At 39.1% G+C, this 18,244-nt stretch overlaps 1 protein-coding gene across 27 annotated transcripts in view; it reads right to left on the reverse strand.

Annotated features, from left to right (window-relative positions):
- ptprfa (protein tyrosine phosphatase receptor type Fa) overlaps window positions 1-18,244 on the reverse strand; it is a 316,431-nt gene that overhangs the window by 127,075 nt on the left and 171,112 nt on the right. For 14 of the 27 annotated variants that reach the window (XR_010914989.1, XM_067512515.1, XM_067512498.1 and 11 more), the window contains 3 exons: window positions 16,197-16,214; window positions 11,986-12,096; window positions 6,929-6,940 (listed from right to left, as the gene is read on the reverse strand). Coding sequence is in view for 25 of the 27 variants with exons in the window: in XM_067512515.1 (XP_067368616.1) it covers window positions 6,929-6,940; window positions 11,986-12,096; window positions 16,197-16,214 (141 nt within the window). In the remaining 2 variants the exon portion in view is untranslated. Of the gene's footprint in view, window positions 1-847; window positions 6,899-6,928; window positions 6,941-11,985; window positions 12,097-16,196; window positions 16,215-18,244 lie in introns of those variants that run through there. The other 13 variants (XM_067512505.1, XM_067512503.1, XM_067512509.1 and 10 more) reach the window with 4 other exon arrangements.

The raw sequence follows: 18,244 nt of genomic DNA on the forward strand, positions 1-18,244 counted from the left end.
TTGTTAGTAGGCTACTGACATTACAGTTAAGCCTCTGAACATATTCACAGTAGAGATGTGTGTGTTTGCACGCTGTGTGTGCCGCAGCGTCCGTGGTTTTCTTAAAGCCTTAACGTTATATCTCATAATTGAGATGTCCAGACTCTCTTTTCACTGCACAACATAAGAATGACAATGTAAAACAAGTGAGGACGGTGTAAAGTTCACTAACACTCAAACTGAGCCCACTGAGCTTTTTGAGGCACAGAAAATATTTTAAAAGATTCTGTACTGAAATATTATGAGATGACCGTTATTTTTGAAATAGTTTATTATTTTTATAAATATTTTCAGTGGTACTGGTATCAACTATTACATTTTTGCTATAGCAACAACCCTAATTTGAAGAAGCCTTTATACTGGCACAAGCCTTTTTCACAGCACTGTGACACAAGCAGCCTTCGCGGGATCCGGCCCTAGAATTAAGACACATCTACTTCATGTTAAAAAGTCCTTTCTATAGGACCTTTGGGTTTAGGATTTAAAAATTGACAAGATCAGCTATTAGGTTACCTCAACTGGGGCAGCGTAAGGTTGCTTTAATTTGTGTGTCTGTCTTTGGCTTTTGTTTTGTACTCATTATTTCTATTATTCGTATCGCAGTTAAACTCCTTTAGCAATGTTAACTTTTAGTGTTGCTACTTAAAACAGGTCCAATAGCCCAAGAAACACTAGCAGTCGGACAATCAGTCAGGTTGTAAACAGGCCAAAGGTTTTGTCTATGTTTGGAGTAAAGTGAGAGTGAATGAACTTGTCACTTGCCAGGACAACTACAGTAAATATGCTTAAGTAAAACATGTATTATTGCCTTTCTTGTGTCTTGTTTTACATATAATATAACATCTGGCGTTGTCGGATTGTATGTCTGCTCTTGTTTTTTATTGCAACTGACACATTTATTGTGATGTCACTGTGTTCCCATGATGAGAGAACATGCTTCAGCCTTGATCAAAGTGGGAGAATGAAGAAAACTGTAACATCATTTGTTCTGTATATTTATTCTTGTAATATAGTGAGTCATAAATGATTCAACACAATTTTATTTTAAAAACATTTGAATAACAGTACTTTTGTCACATTTGATAGATAGATTGATGATTTGGATGGTCTGTGTAAGATGTCTGTGGCCTAAAATTATTGAGGAAAACTTTCTTTCTGACATCAAAGATATTTTCCGGCAGCATATGGGATTATAAATCTGAAGATGGTGGACAATTGTAGGCAGGTGCACAGCAAAAGCCAGGCCTTGAAATGGTCTTTTCCCAGTGATCTTTGAACATACAACACAGGCCTGTCCCTTCTGTGTCATATAGGATAATTATTCCCAAACGCTTTTAATTAAAAGTTGAAATCATTATCAGACAAGATCAGTTTTGACCATAAGAACCTTCCAAATATAACACTAGTGTACTCTGGAACAGAAAAATGGTCTAAAAAATTCAAACAGAGCACAGTAACAGAACTCTGTGTGTTGGTAAACAGAGACACTAAAGTCTGTGCTAAATTATATTGTTTGTAACATTTCATAACACTGAAACGAGCTGTTTCATTACCACATGGTGCAGTAGGGCACTAAAAAGGATACATAGCCAGGAGTAAATTAAAGTTTCTACCATTTTCTTGCAGTCATCACTCGGAATCTCAATTTAAAAGTGATGAATATTTGGGAAATATCTCAGGTTTTCACAACATGGTTGCAACATAAAGTGTGCATTTGTAGTCCTTTCCCTACTATTTGGGACTACAACTAAACTCCAAGGCTAACATAACAGTAATGAATTATGGAAGGTTATTTAAGTAGGTCGATTTCGGAGCAATACCAATATGCCCCTGATATTACGTAGACCTGTAGTCTGTTATCTATGAAGTCCCTGAAAGGTCAAGGTTATTTGATTATTCAGTTTTTTTAAATTAGAATTTTAGCTTCATTTAATGATTCCATCACAGCTCTGACAGGAACTGGATTGCAAATGATAATGCATTGTAGGTTCTGCCACCTAATAGTGTTTTTTCTGTTTGGTACCATCTCAAAATAACTCAACTCAACAATGGGGGCATCTTGGAACAGTGGAAGAAATTCTCAATTCGTGTTACGTGTTTTTCAAAGAAAGGAGAAAGGTTTTAGAAGAGGCATCTAGACTGAAGACTTCACTTCTCCCTGACCAATCACTGGTGTTTTTGCATTAAAATTGTGCAGCCTCAGCTCATTTACACCCATGACAGAGGCGATACCAAAATAGACTTAGGTTGTCTTCTCACCGAAGAACGAAGTACTCTACACAACTCTTTACCATTAGAAAACTAAAAAAGCTGAATGGAGACAAATCAGGTTGAGCTACCATATACCTGCCATGTGATCCCAGAGGACCTTGAGTAATTTCCAGGCCAGATTCTCCACAGGGAAAAATTCTGATGGCAGCTTTATCTAAAACAGTACCTGACCCACCATAACTGATCTCTGTCAGTGTGAAAAAGCAGCAGCTGTACTCCAAGCTCTTCCAGGACATTTGAGCTCCTCCTCTTTCTACAGGCAAATCCAATAACTTGGTTCACCCATCTCTATCCTGGATTGCTTCAGTCACCACCCAAAGCTTATGATCATACTGTTGGTGTTGGTGGGAATATAGATTGATCAGTAAATCAAAAGGTTTGCTTTTAGGCTCAGCCCATTCTTCACTATGACAGTTGGCTACTGCATCCACATACAGTAAGTAAGTTTTTATGCTGCACTATTTAACCTTTCGATCTCACATCCATCTTACTCTTGCTCCCTAATAGTGGAACAGTTTCACTTGAGTGACTAAACCCATAAAGAGCAGTAGCCCTAAGGACATAAAGACATTGAAATAACCCCAAATGATGAGGGCTTAAATAAAATTAAATATTAAATATGACTTTTCACACCCTGGTTGGACTGAAAGTAGCAGAACTCTTCCTAATGGAGCCCCAGGCATTGAGATTAAGGGTAATGCTAATAATAATATACAAGAAATCAAAATGGGAATCAAAAACCTTTGACCTTTTTGGGACTCGCAATATCATTTTGTTCAGATGGAATAAATCTCTGTTGTGAATGCTGTGTCTAAACATCAGAACAGATTCAGGTCAGGTAACCCTGAGATGCTTGCATGTTAATAATTATGACCACAGTTCTGTGTTCTGATGCTGGAGGATTTCTGACCACCACTGATGAGGGAATCATTATGTTTTTATATTAGTACCAACCACTGATATGAAGGAACAGCAGTTTATTGGGTCAGAAGTTAGGGGTGATATTCATGCTACTGTTGATCTGGACAGTGGTTCGATGGGTCGGTGACTGATGTACAGACTGACACCAGATTCGTACATGAAATTTAGGTGTGATAGATGCAAATTAGTAGCAGCTGATAGTTAGAATGCAGACAGACACATATCTTTATTTACGTGCCAGAGGAAAGAGAGAAGGACAAAGGGATGGAAAGAGGGATGAGTGTACTGATGAGATAAGTCTTATTAAAGAAAAACGCTGGAGTTGTTAAGACAAGGTAAGAGAAGAGGGAAAGCAAACATCTGTATGCTTCACTGAGGACGTCATGCAGCAGTGCAGGGGAAGGAGCTACAGCGTGCAGGCATTAAGTATAGCTGCCACACAGTATGTGGCAAAATGTTCAATTTGTCATATTTTCACTTTTTAAGGTATCGACTCTTACTTTAATTATTATTGGTCTCCAAGACAAATTCCTATTTACATTGTACAAATGGCATCTATGTGATTGGCATCTCAAGCAAATCTGTGAGCGGACTAACTGTACTGTGTACTACCACTGTGTACAGTGTATCCCACAGTCTCGGTGGTCGCGTACCCTTTTAGAGACAGTGAGCCCCTCTGTTGTGAAGGCTTTCCTTCTCAGTCCATTACATTGGAGCGCCATGATATTTAGCTGAGTGTGCTCAGAGAATATCAGTATTAACTCTAAGCAAATTTGATAACATCTAGAAAATTCACTTATTCTAAATCCAGTTGGACATTTCCTTCGTGTTTGCCAGTTAACGTGCAACGCAAGAAATGTGGCTAATGTGACAATGGGCAATGTAGATTTTTCCTCATTGACTTGCAAAGGTCAGACTGATGCTGACTTAGGAGACATCATTAGAGGACATTTACCCAAATGCAACATTCAGCTCTGTACAGAGAAACTATAGAACTCTATTTTTTAAGCAATGCTACACAAACATATTCAAATCAACTAGAAGAAGATGACTATAGGACGGTGATGCAACTTCACTTCAGGGTGTGCAAGTTTACTCAGAGAGGAGCTTTGGCCCAGTTTGACTTGTAATTGAAATGTCATTACCTGACAAATCCACATTGTTGTGTCATCAAAGTAAACCACTAATTTCAGTGGCTGCATCACCTGATCCCATGTTTTTGTTTACATATTGGTTTTTAATGTTTCATGGAAATGTTTTATTTTTTCTTACTTCCTGTCTGAGCTAAGGGACTTGTGGCGCAGCAAAGCTTGGTGTTTTCTGTGTTCAGCAAGTGTTTAAAGCAGAAATACGATGTGCAGCATGCTGTCCAAAGCATCAATCACACTGGAAATGGAAATGCACCAACTACATACAGCATTAAGCTGATGGAGTTTTCAATTCAAAGCATCTTAGTGCAAAACATGATACATGATAGTATAAAGTGAATCTTTCTAATGATCTTCTTGTTCTTTCTCATCGGACATGAAACAAGCAACAAGGACGACAGATGAGTAACTTGTGAAGGCAAACGTTACTTCTCCTATTCTGAGGATATTTGATGTACATTTTGGATGATACACTCAGTCCATTGCACTGTAGCGTCTTTGGGTGGTTGTTTCACTTCAGATGACTTTAGTTTAGGCATTTAAGGTACGAATATAACATTTTCAGGAGACTCTGTATCTAGTTAATTAGAGTTAAATTCACTAGAGCTGGTACATTATGTTAAAGAATAATTTTATACAATGACACCAAGACAACAGATCCCTCTTAAGATGTGTCTCTTATGCTAGTTTTTTCTCTTTCAGTTTTAAGCTCAGAATTGCCAAGGCAAATCATGTGGGGCGCACAGATTTAGGAATAAGATAAAAACTGCAGACTAAGTATTTGGGACTGGTCTGAGCAGGAGAAATCGTTTCGGTGTATGTGGACCTGACTGTTGTTTTAAAAGGTCTCAGGTTTTTTTTAATCTGAATAAATATAAGTTTGAGGTCCTGTCTCTTTTTGTTAAACATGTTGTATCACACAATGAGACTGAATTTGTACGTGAAAAACTCAGTAGCTGGAGTATTTTTCCAGCAAAATACTTGTACCAACTGTGTTTAGAATGCTTTTGCGTGGGAGGGACTTCTCAGTCCCTTAGTGTTTCTTCACCTGCTGTCATTCAGTAAATAAAAGATTCAGCTTTGGGGAATTGCCAAAGTTTCTTTGTCAGCCGAACGTTGAAGAGCATTTTTGCAGATAAATAGGGCTGTGAATTTTGGCCCTGATTACTTACAGTCTAACTGCAACCCAGCCGACATTTGACATAGTGAAATGATACAGCCGTAGTGGTTAAAATATATTTTTATCTACGCATAAATATTATATTAGGATCAGCTTTGAAGAAACCTGACCCATTCCTTTAGGTTTACATAATGTTAGTGGAACATCTAGGGTGACTTGGGGTCTAGTGTCTTGGCCAAACTATATCTTGGGACACGAAATTAACAAGGGCCAGACTTTGACACGATGACCCGACTAAATTTGGAGCCGTGTTTTGTAAAGTTCCATGTTAACATAATATTGTAAATATTGCAGACTAACCAAGAGAAGCAACTGAGCCAGTATTTAATTTTTTAAATAAAACAAAACAAAAGACAAAATGGATATTATTTCGACAAATGGATTTAAAAAAAATAAAACATGTATTCTCCTTGTACAGTCTCCTTTGCCATTTTACTTTTATTGTCTCTCTAGATTTGAATTATGTCATTACTGCAAAATTACTGCTTTTAAAAACGTGTAATGATGCAAAGACGTTCAGTTTTGTTAAGGAATTGTGAAAATCCGTATATTTTCTCTTTGTGTTCTTGGACCTCAGATATAAAGTCATTAAGAACAAATGACCAGCAAGCTGTACTCAAGTCCGAAAATTCACGTATTAAACACAAACACTTTATCTAGGGCTGCAATTCTCTCCAAAAGTGGTTCACTCCCCCTCGATTTTTGAGGTCCTTCACATTCTCCTCTTAACAATCTGGCAGTAAGAGTCTTGGAAAAAGCTGTAAACATGTTTGAGACTATTTTATTCTCTTCTAAAATCTTAGCTTTTTTAGTCGGACCAGGTAAGAGCAGAGCATGGGAAAAGCAATAATGACAGTCAGACAGCAGATGAGAGCTGAGACAAGCCATGCGTTTGAATTAGCCAAGACAAGAAAAACATGATCAGCATGCTGGAGTGGACTGACAATCGCAACATTTTGTGAAGTGAGAACAAGCTTTGAACTCAGATGATGATACGAAAGCCAACTAAGGTGTGTTTCTTGTTATAGCCATCAGTTTTGATGGCACGCTCTTCTTCCTGCCATGTCATTTTCGTGTCATATCCTCAATCCCTTCCTGGCTGGAAAATGTCTGTTGTGCAGAGCACATTGCTCTGTAAGAAATGCTCACTTCACAAAATTTCAGTGGTATAAGATATGGCGCAAGGCAATGTATGGAGCAGCAGGGTGGGGAGGGGGTGCAGTGAGGGGAGCAAAAGGCTTGCAGTATGGGGTTGGGGTCCTGAGAGAGAGGCCGGGACGGGCCTGAGGCGCCCAGCGAGATGCTGGCGCGGCACGGCTCCAGTCTGCCAGGCCTAGGCTTTAAGAGGGTAAAGAGTGAAAAAACCAACCTTCCCGTTGATCTGAGTGGTGGGATTTGGATTGTATTTGTGGATGGTGGGGTGCAATGATGATTGAGGGATTTAAGAAAAAGTGGAAAAAAAAAAAACAACAAGAGGGACAAAATAAGGAGTGAGAGGAAGAAGACAAGGAGAAACAGAGAGAGTAAAACAGGCAAATATCTGCTTATCCAATAACGAGTGAGAGACAATAGCATGTGCAGTGCAGTGGCACACACACACACACACACTCACACAAACACACACACAATTATAGCACACAATGCTGTGCAAACCCATCACACACATAGCAAAAAAGGATATAGTGACACAAAAGCAACAACAGACACGGGCACTGTCTGTGGTGTGATGACAAGCATGAGCAGCCTTTGGTGTTTTTCTGACCTTCACATTCTCTCGAACTGCTGCTTGGGTGGTAATTTGGTGCCAAGCGCAAGTGCATGGTGCAGAGGTGGATGGAGGAGGCGCAAACAGGGGAAACCTCGATTGAGATGAGGCAGCTCAAACAGGGTTGTGAATGGAAAATGTGTCTTAGATATTTAATTAAGTAAAGACATCAAAGACAGATTTCTGCATAGTGTACAGAATTATGACATCTGCAGATCAGTGCCATTATACTCTAGTGTTCATTGTGTTTGTCTGTGCTAAATCATATCAAAGTAACCACACACCACAGTATTCATGCAGGAGCGATCAGATTACAGCACTTGATCAGACCTATGAGTCACTCTGTCTATTCTAACCTTTGCAAAGTCTAAAAAAAAAACCCTCAAATAGTCAGTGCAACTTGAGACACTCAGTCCATGCACCCAGGACAATGCACGTGTGGTTGAAATAGGGCTCTTAGTAAGATTGTCAGTGGTAATCTATCTCTGTAAGAACTATCAAAAGAATAAAAAGGAAAAACAAAATATTAAAAGCCATGTCACAATTGCACACACACACACACACACACACTGTCCCCTTCCTGTCCTTACCATCACTGCAGTGTTGGAGCCTTAAGAGCCCGTTAATTAAGACGGAATTAAGGAGGCTGCGGCTGACAACCAGACATCATTAGGCACACAAAGCAGACAGTGGGTTACAGCCCACATTTATTCTGCCCATTGACTTTGGGCGGGCTCAGCCACTGAGCCCTGAAATCAATGAGCACATACACATGGCCCCTGACAGGATTAGTCAAATAGTCACCTTGAAATGTACACTTCTTCTGCCATGTGCCTAGTTCCAACTGAGAACAGATTCATTTCTATGGAGGAACATTTGAAATGCTAATAGGGCATTAAAGGAGCCCACTGTGTCCTGTTGGTCCACTTAGCCACTGACTGATGGGAACAGTTATCCATCATCTGTCTGTTTAAGTAAGTTAGTAGTGTATTTAAATGCACCTTATCTCCACTTCCATGCCAGTATAAAGTATCTGAATAATGCATCAAGATACCACATTGTTACATACTTCTGTCTCAACTTTAGTAATGTCTATTTTGTTTCTGTGGATTAAATCACATTTAAGCTAAGTTTGGAAATTTTCAGACTGATACTGGATTTTTTATGCTAAACATTCTCAATACCTGCATTAGTACATTTTCAGAATTGAAGTTCTAAAGTGCTTTGGGCCTCCAGTATTTATGTAAGATTATATTTGACCTGCAGCTGTTTTCCTGTATGTGGTGTCATAAATGTACTGAGCCTTCTGACATGTGACACCATTCTCTAACTTTCCTGACCTAACTTACCTTACAGCTGGTATTAAATCCTCTCTTTCAAGCAACGAGCCTTCTATCTGAAAGGCATCGAGCTTAGAGTGGTTTCAAAGAAAGAGCTTTTTCAGGGCTGAAAAAGGGCTGAAAATGTTTTAGTCTTGCCTGTTGTGTTGGGCCAGTATTAATTCTTATATTATTTTACAATTTTTTAATTTGCACTACACTAAGGACTGATTTTAATCCTACTAAACGCTCTTAATGTGAGTTAAGACAATACTGTGTAATAATGAATGAGAAGGGAGTTTTTAATCAAAAAGTTAGTTTACATGAGCATCTAAGATCTGAGTACTAATGTAATCCAATCGATAGTCGATCAAATTCTGATTACAGCTTGATGGTAGATTATTCACGATGAACTGCAACACGTGTCCATGTGACGGATCTGGTTATTTTTCAGTTCCTTGCACTTCTTAAATTTTCCACTTTAAAAAAAATGACTGTCTTTAATAGTTTTATAGTGTGCACTTTGATAAAAGTTGCTCCTGTGCAGTTTAACATAAAAAGGCTCCTCATTTTCTGTGGGGGCTCCTTCACAACAAAAGCATTTCATTTAAGACACTGTGTGCCTCTTATTGTGAAGGAACAAAAACACAGGCATCGCATTTGACTGGAAAAATATTTGGCTACAAAAAAACTTTGAAGGTGTGTTAATGATCAGAGGAAGGGACGTGAAACGCACAATGATGCTGACATTTGTGGACACTGAGCCAATTGTCACTGGTATTTGTGTTTTCCTTAAAACGCAGCTTTATAAGTTCTCAAATGTTTCCATTGGTGAAAACTAGACAAATACAGACTGTGTAGAGTTCGTATGTTCTCTCTGTGCTTGCGTGGCTTCCCTCTGGTTTTGTCGTGCGATCACATAAACCCTATGTGGGTTTAGATGCGATGGATAGATACTAAAATGCAGTCACGGAGCACTTTGGGAATTTAAGTAGGTGTTGAACAATTATTCGAAAGCACTGGAGCTAAGTGTCATTGGAATGATTCCTCTTATTTCCTAATGGCTAAGTCGACCAAGTGACAATTGTTCTGTTCTAAGTCTCGTCTAGATCACTACAACATTCACAAACACATCCTCACAAACACAACACACACACACACACACACACACACCCAGCAAAAAAAATATGCTCTGCCACATTCAAAATAAGAGGTGCAAACTAAGGAAAGCACATTAAAGAATGACAACCAGCTGCCTTCATGTGTAGATAGCAGGATAAGCATTTGAGAAACAAACAGAGGAATATACACTCTGTGTATTTGACTGTCACATGAGTGGGGGGATTGATTGTTGACTTAGGCACCAACTACAGAGAGGGAGAAGACATGACAAACCAAGAAATGAAGAAGACAAATACAGGTACCAAAACACAGAAACACACACACGCACACCACACACACACACACTCACATTTGCAACATATGGCATGTTGCAATGTTTGTTCAGAAACCACATCGTGAGATGGAAAAAGCAACATAAGCTACCAGCACACCTGGAAAGGTTAAAGGTTAGAGCAAAATAGACAGGAACCTTGAAAAGAGAAGCAGAAATAACAAGTCATACACTTCATAATCTGACTTTGTTGGCTGCGGTTCCGTTTAGCTTTGGTTCAATTCTTTGTGTAAAGATTAAAGATGTATACTTTCATCTGTGACAACTGCAGATCCTTTTACTAACAAATGAGTCATGTGCAAGAACAGTGAAGAAAATGCCATCAAATTTATATCTTCATTTTAGGTTTTGACAGATTCATGGAAACTGTTTTTTCAGCTCTCAAAAGCAATTTTCATGTTGAGTGTCTTGTGGTCTGTTATTGGGAAACTAATTCATCTGTTGTGGAGAGAAAAAAATGCACATCTGCTGGCACATATGTATATCCAATGCACACACACACACACACACACACTGGTACTGCTTAGGCGGGAGCAGTTGGCCATTTTCTTTTTATTTGACATTTATTGTAAATTCAGTTGAGTGTTGACTCACAGGTCCCTGTTTTTCTTGTAGTCGTTGAATGTTGAATTATAAAATGAGTCAAACGTTGGCTACAATTTAGGTGCAAGGTGATCACATTACACACAAGCTCTTCCACTGCAGACTGGAAATGTGCAGACAGAATAGTGGCTTTGCGGCTTCCTGGTTGTCAAAATACATAGTCAATAGCACATATTGCCACCATTTCCAACATACTGTGCTAAACCTCTAAAACTTCACTAACACAACAAACATAGCCAGCCAGCTAAAAAGTTATTACTCACCTCAAGATTGCTCGTCTTGCCTTTGTTTGTCTCTTTTAGCTTCTGCCAACAAGTAAACGCCAGTCCAATATTTTTTCTTGTCCGGTCTTTTGGCCAGTCACTCTCTGTTTTTCTCATCTTTACTTTATTGCCTTCTTGCTGCATCTGCCATTTTATTACCAGGCTACTGAGGTTAGTGCTCTGAAGAGTTATGCAGTTCTCACAAAGGGTCTCTAGCACGGGATTTCAAAATGACAAAGTGGAGTGTGTGTCAATGATCTAGACCTGCTGCTGCAGTATCAGCATTGCCATTTGCACTGTTACACACTAGCATCAAAATTTGGTTAGTTTCTGTTACCGGGGCATCAAAAAGCTTTTTCTACGAGGACATCATTTCCACAATTGAACACGAGACTAAAGCAGTAATAAATCAACCCGATGCTTTGAAAATTGCCTTTGAGAACGTGATACTGGTTGAGGTTAATGGAGTTGTTTTGGTGACAGCCTACTTAGGAGAAGCTTGCAGCCTTGTTTTTTCTGCTGGCTTTTGTTGCAGCACATACAGTTCTCTTGCCTGTATGCTCCCACACAGGCAGTACAATGGCCAAGGTGTCAGCTTCTCCGTGTAGCAAGACTCTACATGTAAACCTTCACCTCCCCAAAACAAAGAGGCAGAACCGCAGCCAACCTCTCTTTCACCTTTGAGTAGTCAAAACATCCCCTTCGTCGGTTTGGGGTTAGGCAGGTCAAGCAAACTAACAACAGGGCAGTGGAGCAAAATACATAAATCACCACCCAGGAGACAAAGACAAGACAGACAGGGAAATAGAGAGTGCAGGAAATGACAGTGTGAGAGCAGAGACCAGACAGGTATCGACAGGTTTATCTTTCATTGCAGCTGAATCCAGGGAGCCAGTTTGCTCATTAACAGTCAAGAGGTACAGCATCCGTTCAGGGTTGGTGACGAGAGAGAACCTTTGCTGCTGGAGGGGGTGACCTGAATGGCAGCAGGGAGGGGTCAGACAGGGTCAAGAGGGATCTTACCTCGAACATAAAGGTTAGCTGGAGCTGAGTAGCGAGTCCCGGCACTGTTGACTGCCACACACTCGTACTTGCCCTGGTCTGACTCCTCACTGTTCTCAATCTGAAGTGCTCCTGGGGAAGGAGGCCAAAATGTCACAGTTGAGGTCTGCACCACTTACATTAACATGGTACACACACACACACAGAGACGTGGTGATAGAGTAACTTGATTCAGACACATTAACATTAGCACTACACAAACTCAGCTATAATTTAATTGATCAAAGCCTTGAGAGTACGCAGAGTTTATACAGACACCTCCAAAAGTATTACGACAGCAAGGCCAATTCATTTGTCTAAAGACAGCTTTTTACAGCCACATAGTTTAAACAGCATAGAACATAGCCCCCTTTTTTGCCAGATGATCTACATTTGAAGTGAGCAAAAGTATAGTCTGACAGGTGTTTTTTATTCCTTGTATAATTGACTTTTCAAACAGTAAATAGCTCTATTTATTTAACTATTTATACAAAATGATGCATAGTCAATAAGCGCACTGATATTACATACATTCATACATCAACCAAGTAACACAACAGCTGATGACAGAAGCATTGTAAAAGCTATGAAAAAACCCCAAAACAGCAGTGAGATCTGAGATAAGCTAAGAAGTAGCATGACGTAATGATGATTAACCTCTAGATGATAGGACTGGCTCATTATCCAAAACACTCACCGACCTTAAAAAGACTTCATCAAAGGCAAAAAGTGAAATGTTTAGATCGAGTCAGGTCTGGTGACTGACTGAGGCTAAGGGGAATAACCCCACAACAAAACACATTAAAACTGCAGTAAAACCCTGGAAAAGCATTACGAGAAGAAACCACAAACTTGGTGATGTCAGTAAAAAACTACTTGACGTAGTTACTGCAAACAAGGGATTTGCAACCAATTGTTATATTTTATTCTTTATTGTTATATTTTATTTTACAACTATTCGTTCCAGTATTTTTGCTCGCTTAAATGATTGGTCGTTTGATGCAAATCATATGAGCATCTTTAGATCATAAACTCAAATGTCGTCGCTGTCCAACAAAAACAAATGGACGCCGTTCCAATACTTTTGGAGGGGACTGTATACAGCATACTGTATATTATGCTATCTACAATAATGCTGACGTCTTGTGGTGTCGTTGCACGGTTGTTTTTTCCTACAGTCTGACTAACTATGCGTTAGATGCACTACAGCTGTGGTTGAAAGATGTAATTTGGGGAAGCAGATGTATAAAACATAATCTGTAACTTACCTGAAACCATCACTTACATTCATTCATTGCAAAAAAACACTTTCACAGGATTTACAGTATACATGTTTAGTTGTCAGTAGGTTTTAGATAGAAAACATGAATGTATTTTGAGCAGTTATGAAAAAAAATATCTACTGGCTGTGAAGTGACATTCATCATGCAGTTTTGCAGTGGACAATAATACATGTGGAACATAAAATGTGCAGAATGTACATATTTCAGAATACAATCCTGAAATGCAACATGGGATGGGTTTGTACCACAATGTTAAGAGCTAGTTGAAATAATGTGCGTAGTCACATCCCTGGTGGATCTGGTGGAGACAGCAAGCCCAGAGATGGAGGAAAAGCAACCTTCATATGGGATGCGGCCAGCAACGACGTCTGTCCGACGCGCAGTTTGTCCTTTAACTAGCTCTGTCTCTGTCTCTCTCACACACACACACACACTGTAAGCTGTTACACTACATGTCACAAAGCATCGTGGAAATGATACTGATGAAGATGGGTATCTTTTCTCAAAGCTTGTAACTTTCTTCCATTGGGTGCCAGTTATCCAGGAGACTGCAAACCAAGCTGCAGCAGCCAAATCTCTTTCTCGATTTCTATATTTCCACCTTTCCATTTTGTGTCGATTGCTGTCTTTGCACACTGGCTAAAAGCTTTTCAGAGACAATGCCTCGCTCTCTCCTGATGGACGTTTGCTCTGGAAAAAGGCCAGTCAGCGCTGCCATAGAAGGTTTAATGCCTTAAAGTTAAAAACTATGAAGCCCTAAACAAAATGTTAGAAGTTACCGGAACTTCCTCTGCCTGTCAGACATTTAGCCTTCAGCAATTGAGCATGTGTTCACTGCTTCTGCAGCTTTCAACAACAGCATACACATAGATATTAAGCCAATGATTTAAATTTTGCAGACCACTAATAAATGGAATGTATCACATACACTAGCAGATTCTCTTTACTTACTGCCATCAAGATATTTTTGTGGTTGTACACAGCTAACCTGTTTGAGTTTATGTGTTTGGTTCAGTTTGTTCAAGAAAGTGGAGCAACTACCAGCCCTGAGACCTGATGAGACCTGGGTTGACACCTTTTCTGATGTTGATTTGTATCTTTTGTGGTCTTAAAGCAAAGCAGATCAAAAGCAGGACTGTGGAACAGAGAATTTAGAAAACGATGGGTTCCTGACTGTTTAAAAAGTCTATAAATCACTATGCTCTATATAATATAAAATACACCATAAAACCTTAATAATAACAATATATGACTGCAAAATTGTCTGTGCTTCATCAAACTTTTCCTTTTTTCTGTCATTGGTTTTATTTAATACTAAAAAACAAACCAAACATAAACAGGAAAGTGAGGCAGGACAATGTGGCACCAAGCTGGAATTTGTTCATTACTGCCACTTTAACTTATGCTATAAAGCACATTTGAATAGTATGGAAACTTAGGATAGACATTAATGCTGGTATCTTGTTTAATGCCGTTATGTCGTAATAACAGGATCATTATTTTGTTTCCTCGGGATAACAACTTTGTTTTCTGGTGATAACGAGTTAGATTACCGACGCTGGTTAATCCCACGACTACAGGCCTTAAAATCTTTCTTTGCAGTTTTTCAGCAATTCATGTTTAATTCTGAAAATGCTGTGTGATATTACAACATGGCTGCGTCGAAGAATGATAATCACCAGTACCATTGGTTTGATGTAGGTGATTAATAAACATCACCAATTATTGGTTGATGCAGAGACTTATTCTCTCAGTTCTCACAGTTAAGACACCTTTGTGGGTATCTGCTGCATCTAATATGACATTTTTGAAATTAATTTATGTGGGAAAATGTTCTGGGGCTGCTGATGAAAGAGAGGCTGGAATTGAGCTACAGGCAAACAGCTATACATCATCTGACAGGATGAGTGTGGCGCTGACCACGGGCCATGGACCAGGCAAACCAAAGTATCAAAAGGTAGCTAACCCTAACCCAGCTGGATGAACATGCTCCAGGAGTTCAGAATAAGACAGATGTAAATTAAAGTTGGACACCTGCTGCTCTTTAAGCAGCACAGGTCAGAGGAGCATTGTGTATTAAGTTATTTTATGACTTAACCTCTATAGTGTAATATTGATAAAGTCATGCAGAGGATCAATAATTCAATAATCACTGCTGAACCATAGCACAATCACAATTTATCAAGGATATGGCCTTAGATATGAGATGATCTATGGAAGTGTTTTGGATTTTGCTAAATTATCTCAGTTTGAGAAAACAAATTTTGTTATCTCAGTATAACATGAAAAATTATCTCGTTATCACAAAAACAAACAAACTTTGTTTTCCAGAGAAACGATCTTGTTATCCTGAGAAAACAAGATACCATAAATATGCCGTTATAACCAGATAACGGCATTAAAAAGACAAAACAAACAGCATCCATAGCCGTTCTCAGCTTCCATACAATATGTAAACTAGTAATGTAACAAGGTTAGTCGGTAGTTTTGTATCAGAATTTATTACATTGTCTATTACATGATTCTATTTCTGCAGAACAGTAGGTCACATGTGGCTGAAGCAGAAACCACTGTTTTGAGTTGATGAGCTGAACATTCCTAATCAGCAACCAACATGTTAGGTGTGAAAACAACCAAAAGTACTTAAAGTACTTATTACCTTAATTAATAGTATTTGTTAGTCAACTGCTGCCTGTAAACAAATGTAACATCATTTTTGGAGAATATTCCCACTAGTTTTAGCTCTGAAAGGTTACATGCTGAAGGCAGAGAAAGTGTCGGAGCAGGCATAAAGGTCGAAGGGCTGAAAATGGGGGCACGGTGAGGTGACGGGAGGAGGAAGAAAGAGGCAATGGAGGACAGGGAGCAGTGACCAGGAGTGGAGGTTGTTTTTTTACCCAGCATTCTTACCTCTGATTGGTGTACCACCTGGTGAGGTAATTTGAATGCAAATAAGATTAGAGATTAACCATTAGTATACAGAGAAGAGAGAGCAATAGTGAAACAGAGCAAAACAAGAATGTGAGGGGAACAATCAGAGGAGAAACAGCAGAAATCTCACCCTGTATACATTGAATAGGTCAAAGTGTAAACTGAGAATCAAAATGAATCCTTATTTTTAACCTGTGTCATGAATGGCAGCTGTTGATGAGAACCCTTTTTTTTTTGGCACAATGCTGTGACCTTGAAAACCAAAACTGTCTCAGTAATGTCTCCCACAGCTACAACTGCAACTCTGTCATTTGCCCATCTGCTTGTTTACTTTCACATGGGGCTCATTGGCGTTATACACCTGGATATTTGTTCAGTATCAGAGAGCTCTTATTCCCCACACCTGCTTTTTCCCTAACAGCAACTGGCTATCAAGCATTTCACCGCTCATTCACCAACAACCAGGCTTTTGCCAACAATTTCCAAGTGCACTATTAAGAGCTGCACGATTTAAGGAACATGTCTTATTGCAGCAAATATTCTATCTGCAATCTAATTCAAAATGTATTTTTTTTTCTATAAATGACAAAACAAATATCAATATTAAAACTGTGGGTTTATATATACAAAAATATACTAATTTCCACACTTTTTTTTTAACTAACTTCATTCCCATTTGCCACTTCTCAAAAACATTCTTGCAGTGGAAGAGGCTACTGCATTGTGGGTGGCTTTAGATTATTTTGGTACAGCTAAACAGCTTCTAGGGTTAAAATGGATGCAAAATCTTTCCGGCTATGTCAGTGCGGAACCCGGACAACTGTATTACAAGATATCTGAATATGTGAATTAAAAATAAAGCTTGTGTACATAAAGACTTCAGGGGGGAAGTAACGTTTGGCAATAAACATCCAATCATTGAGCAACAATTTTTTTCAAGTGAAAGCAAAGAATAACAGAGGTAAATTAATAATAATAAGTTTGAAATAATTAAAAGCTTGTAGCCATACTATATTAATATATGATTGGAATCTCATCTGAAGGAGTTTAATTTAAAATTGATTGATCATTCAGCCTTACGACTATGGATCTTACTATGACACTTGAAGCATTTCTTTCTTTGATCCTGCATATCCTTAGTGTAAGTAATTATTAGTAAGGGGCCATTTGGGCATATTAGGTCATATGCAGCAAACGGTAAAGAGAGGCATGGTTACTATGCAGATGCCAGCAATCTGGACAATACACCAAGCCACTCTTGAGTTGACAGGAACACAAAGAACTGAGATAGGTGGTAAGAAGCAGGAGGAGGCCCTGGAAGCTGTGTGGTCCCTGGGGGTCTGATGAAGAGAACATCAGCAGCTTTCAGAGGGCCAGGCAATAATGAGACCGGCCATGACTTCCTTCCACAGCTGTCTGACAGCCTGATGAATCCCACGCTGCTTCAGCATAAAATCAGGAGGTCATGACAGATCTCAGGGTTCATTGTGAAAAATAATAACTGGGTATTATATTTTCACAATGTATGGATTAAGGGGGTTTTGTAGGGTTCATCAGAAAATTAGGTAGTAATTCACTCGTAAAAAAGTAATTCACATTCTTCGTATTTCAGGTGAGAACAGTATAAAACTGTGTTTCTACTGTTTGTTAATTTTAGTCAAAAGCAATAAAGTCAAAACAAAATATCCTCACTGAATTTTTAGCTGCTATAAAAGGGGGCATCCCTTAGTTTCCTTACCATAGAATGAAGCACTCAACAGTTATATACTAGTCGTGCTTCAATTCAGGGGCTGCATCCTCGGGAGAATGTGGTCTACACTGTATACGAAGGCCATGTTTTTGTAAATCATTGCACTCGGTCTCTGTGTCCACCATATTCTTATTTCAATGCCCGCACACAATGAGTCAGGATAGGTTGGGCTGCAAGTGATCCACATGCCATTGAAGCCTGTGTCGTCCGTGGAAAAAGCTGCATTTGTCTGCCGCATCTGAAAAAAGGCTTGAAAATGGGAACAGCCTTGTTGCAA

Source organism: Channa argus, chromosome 8 (assembly GCF_033026475.1).
Source record: "Channa argus isolate prfri chromosome 8, Channa argus male v1.0, whole genome shotgun sequence".
Taxonomy (NCBI): Eukaryota; Metazoa; Chordata; class Actinopteri; order Anabantiformes; family Channidae; genus Channa; species Channa argus.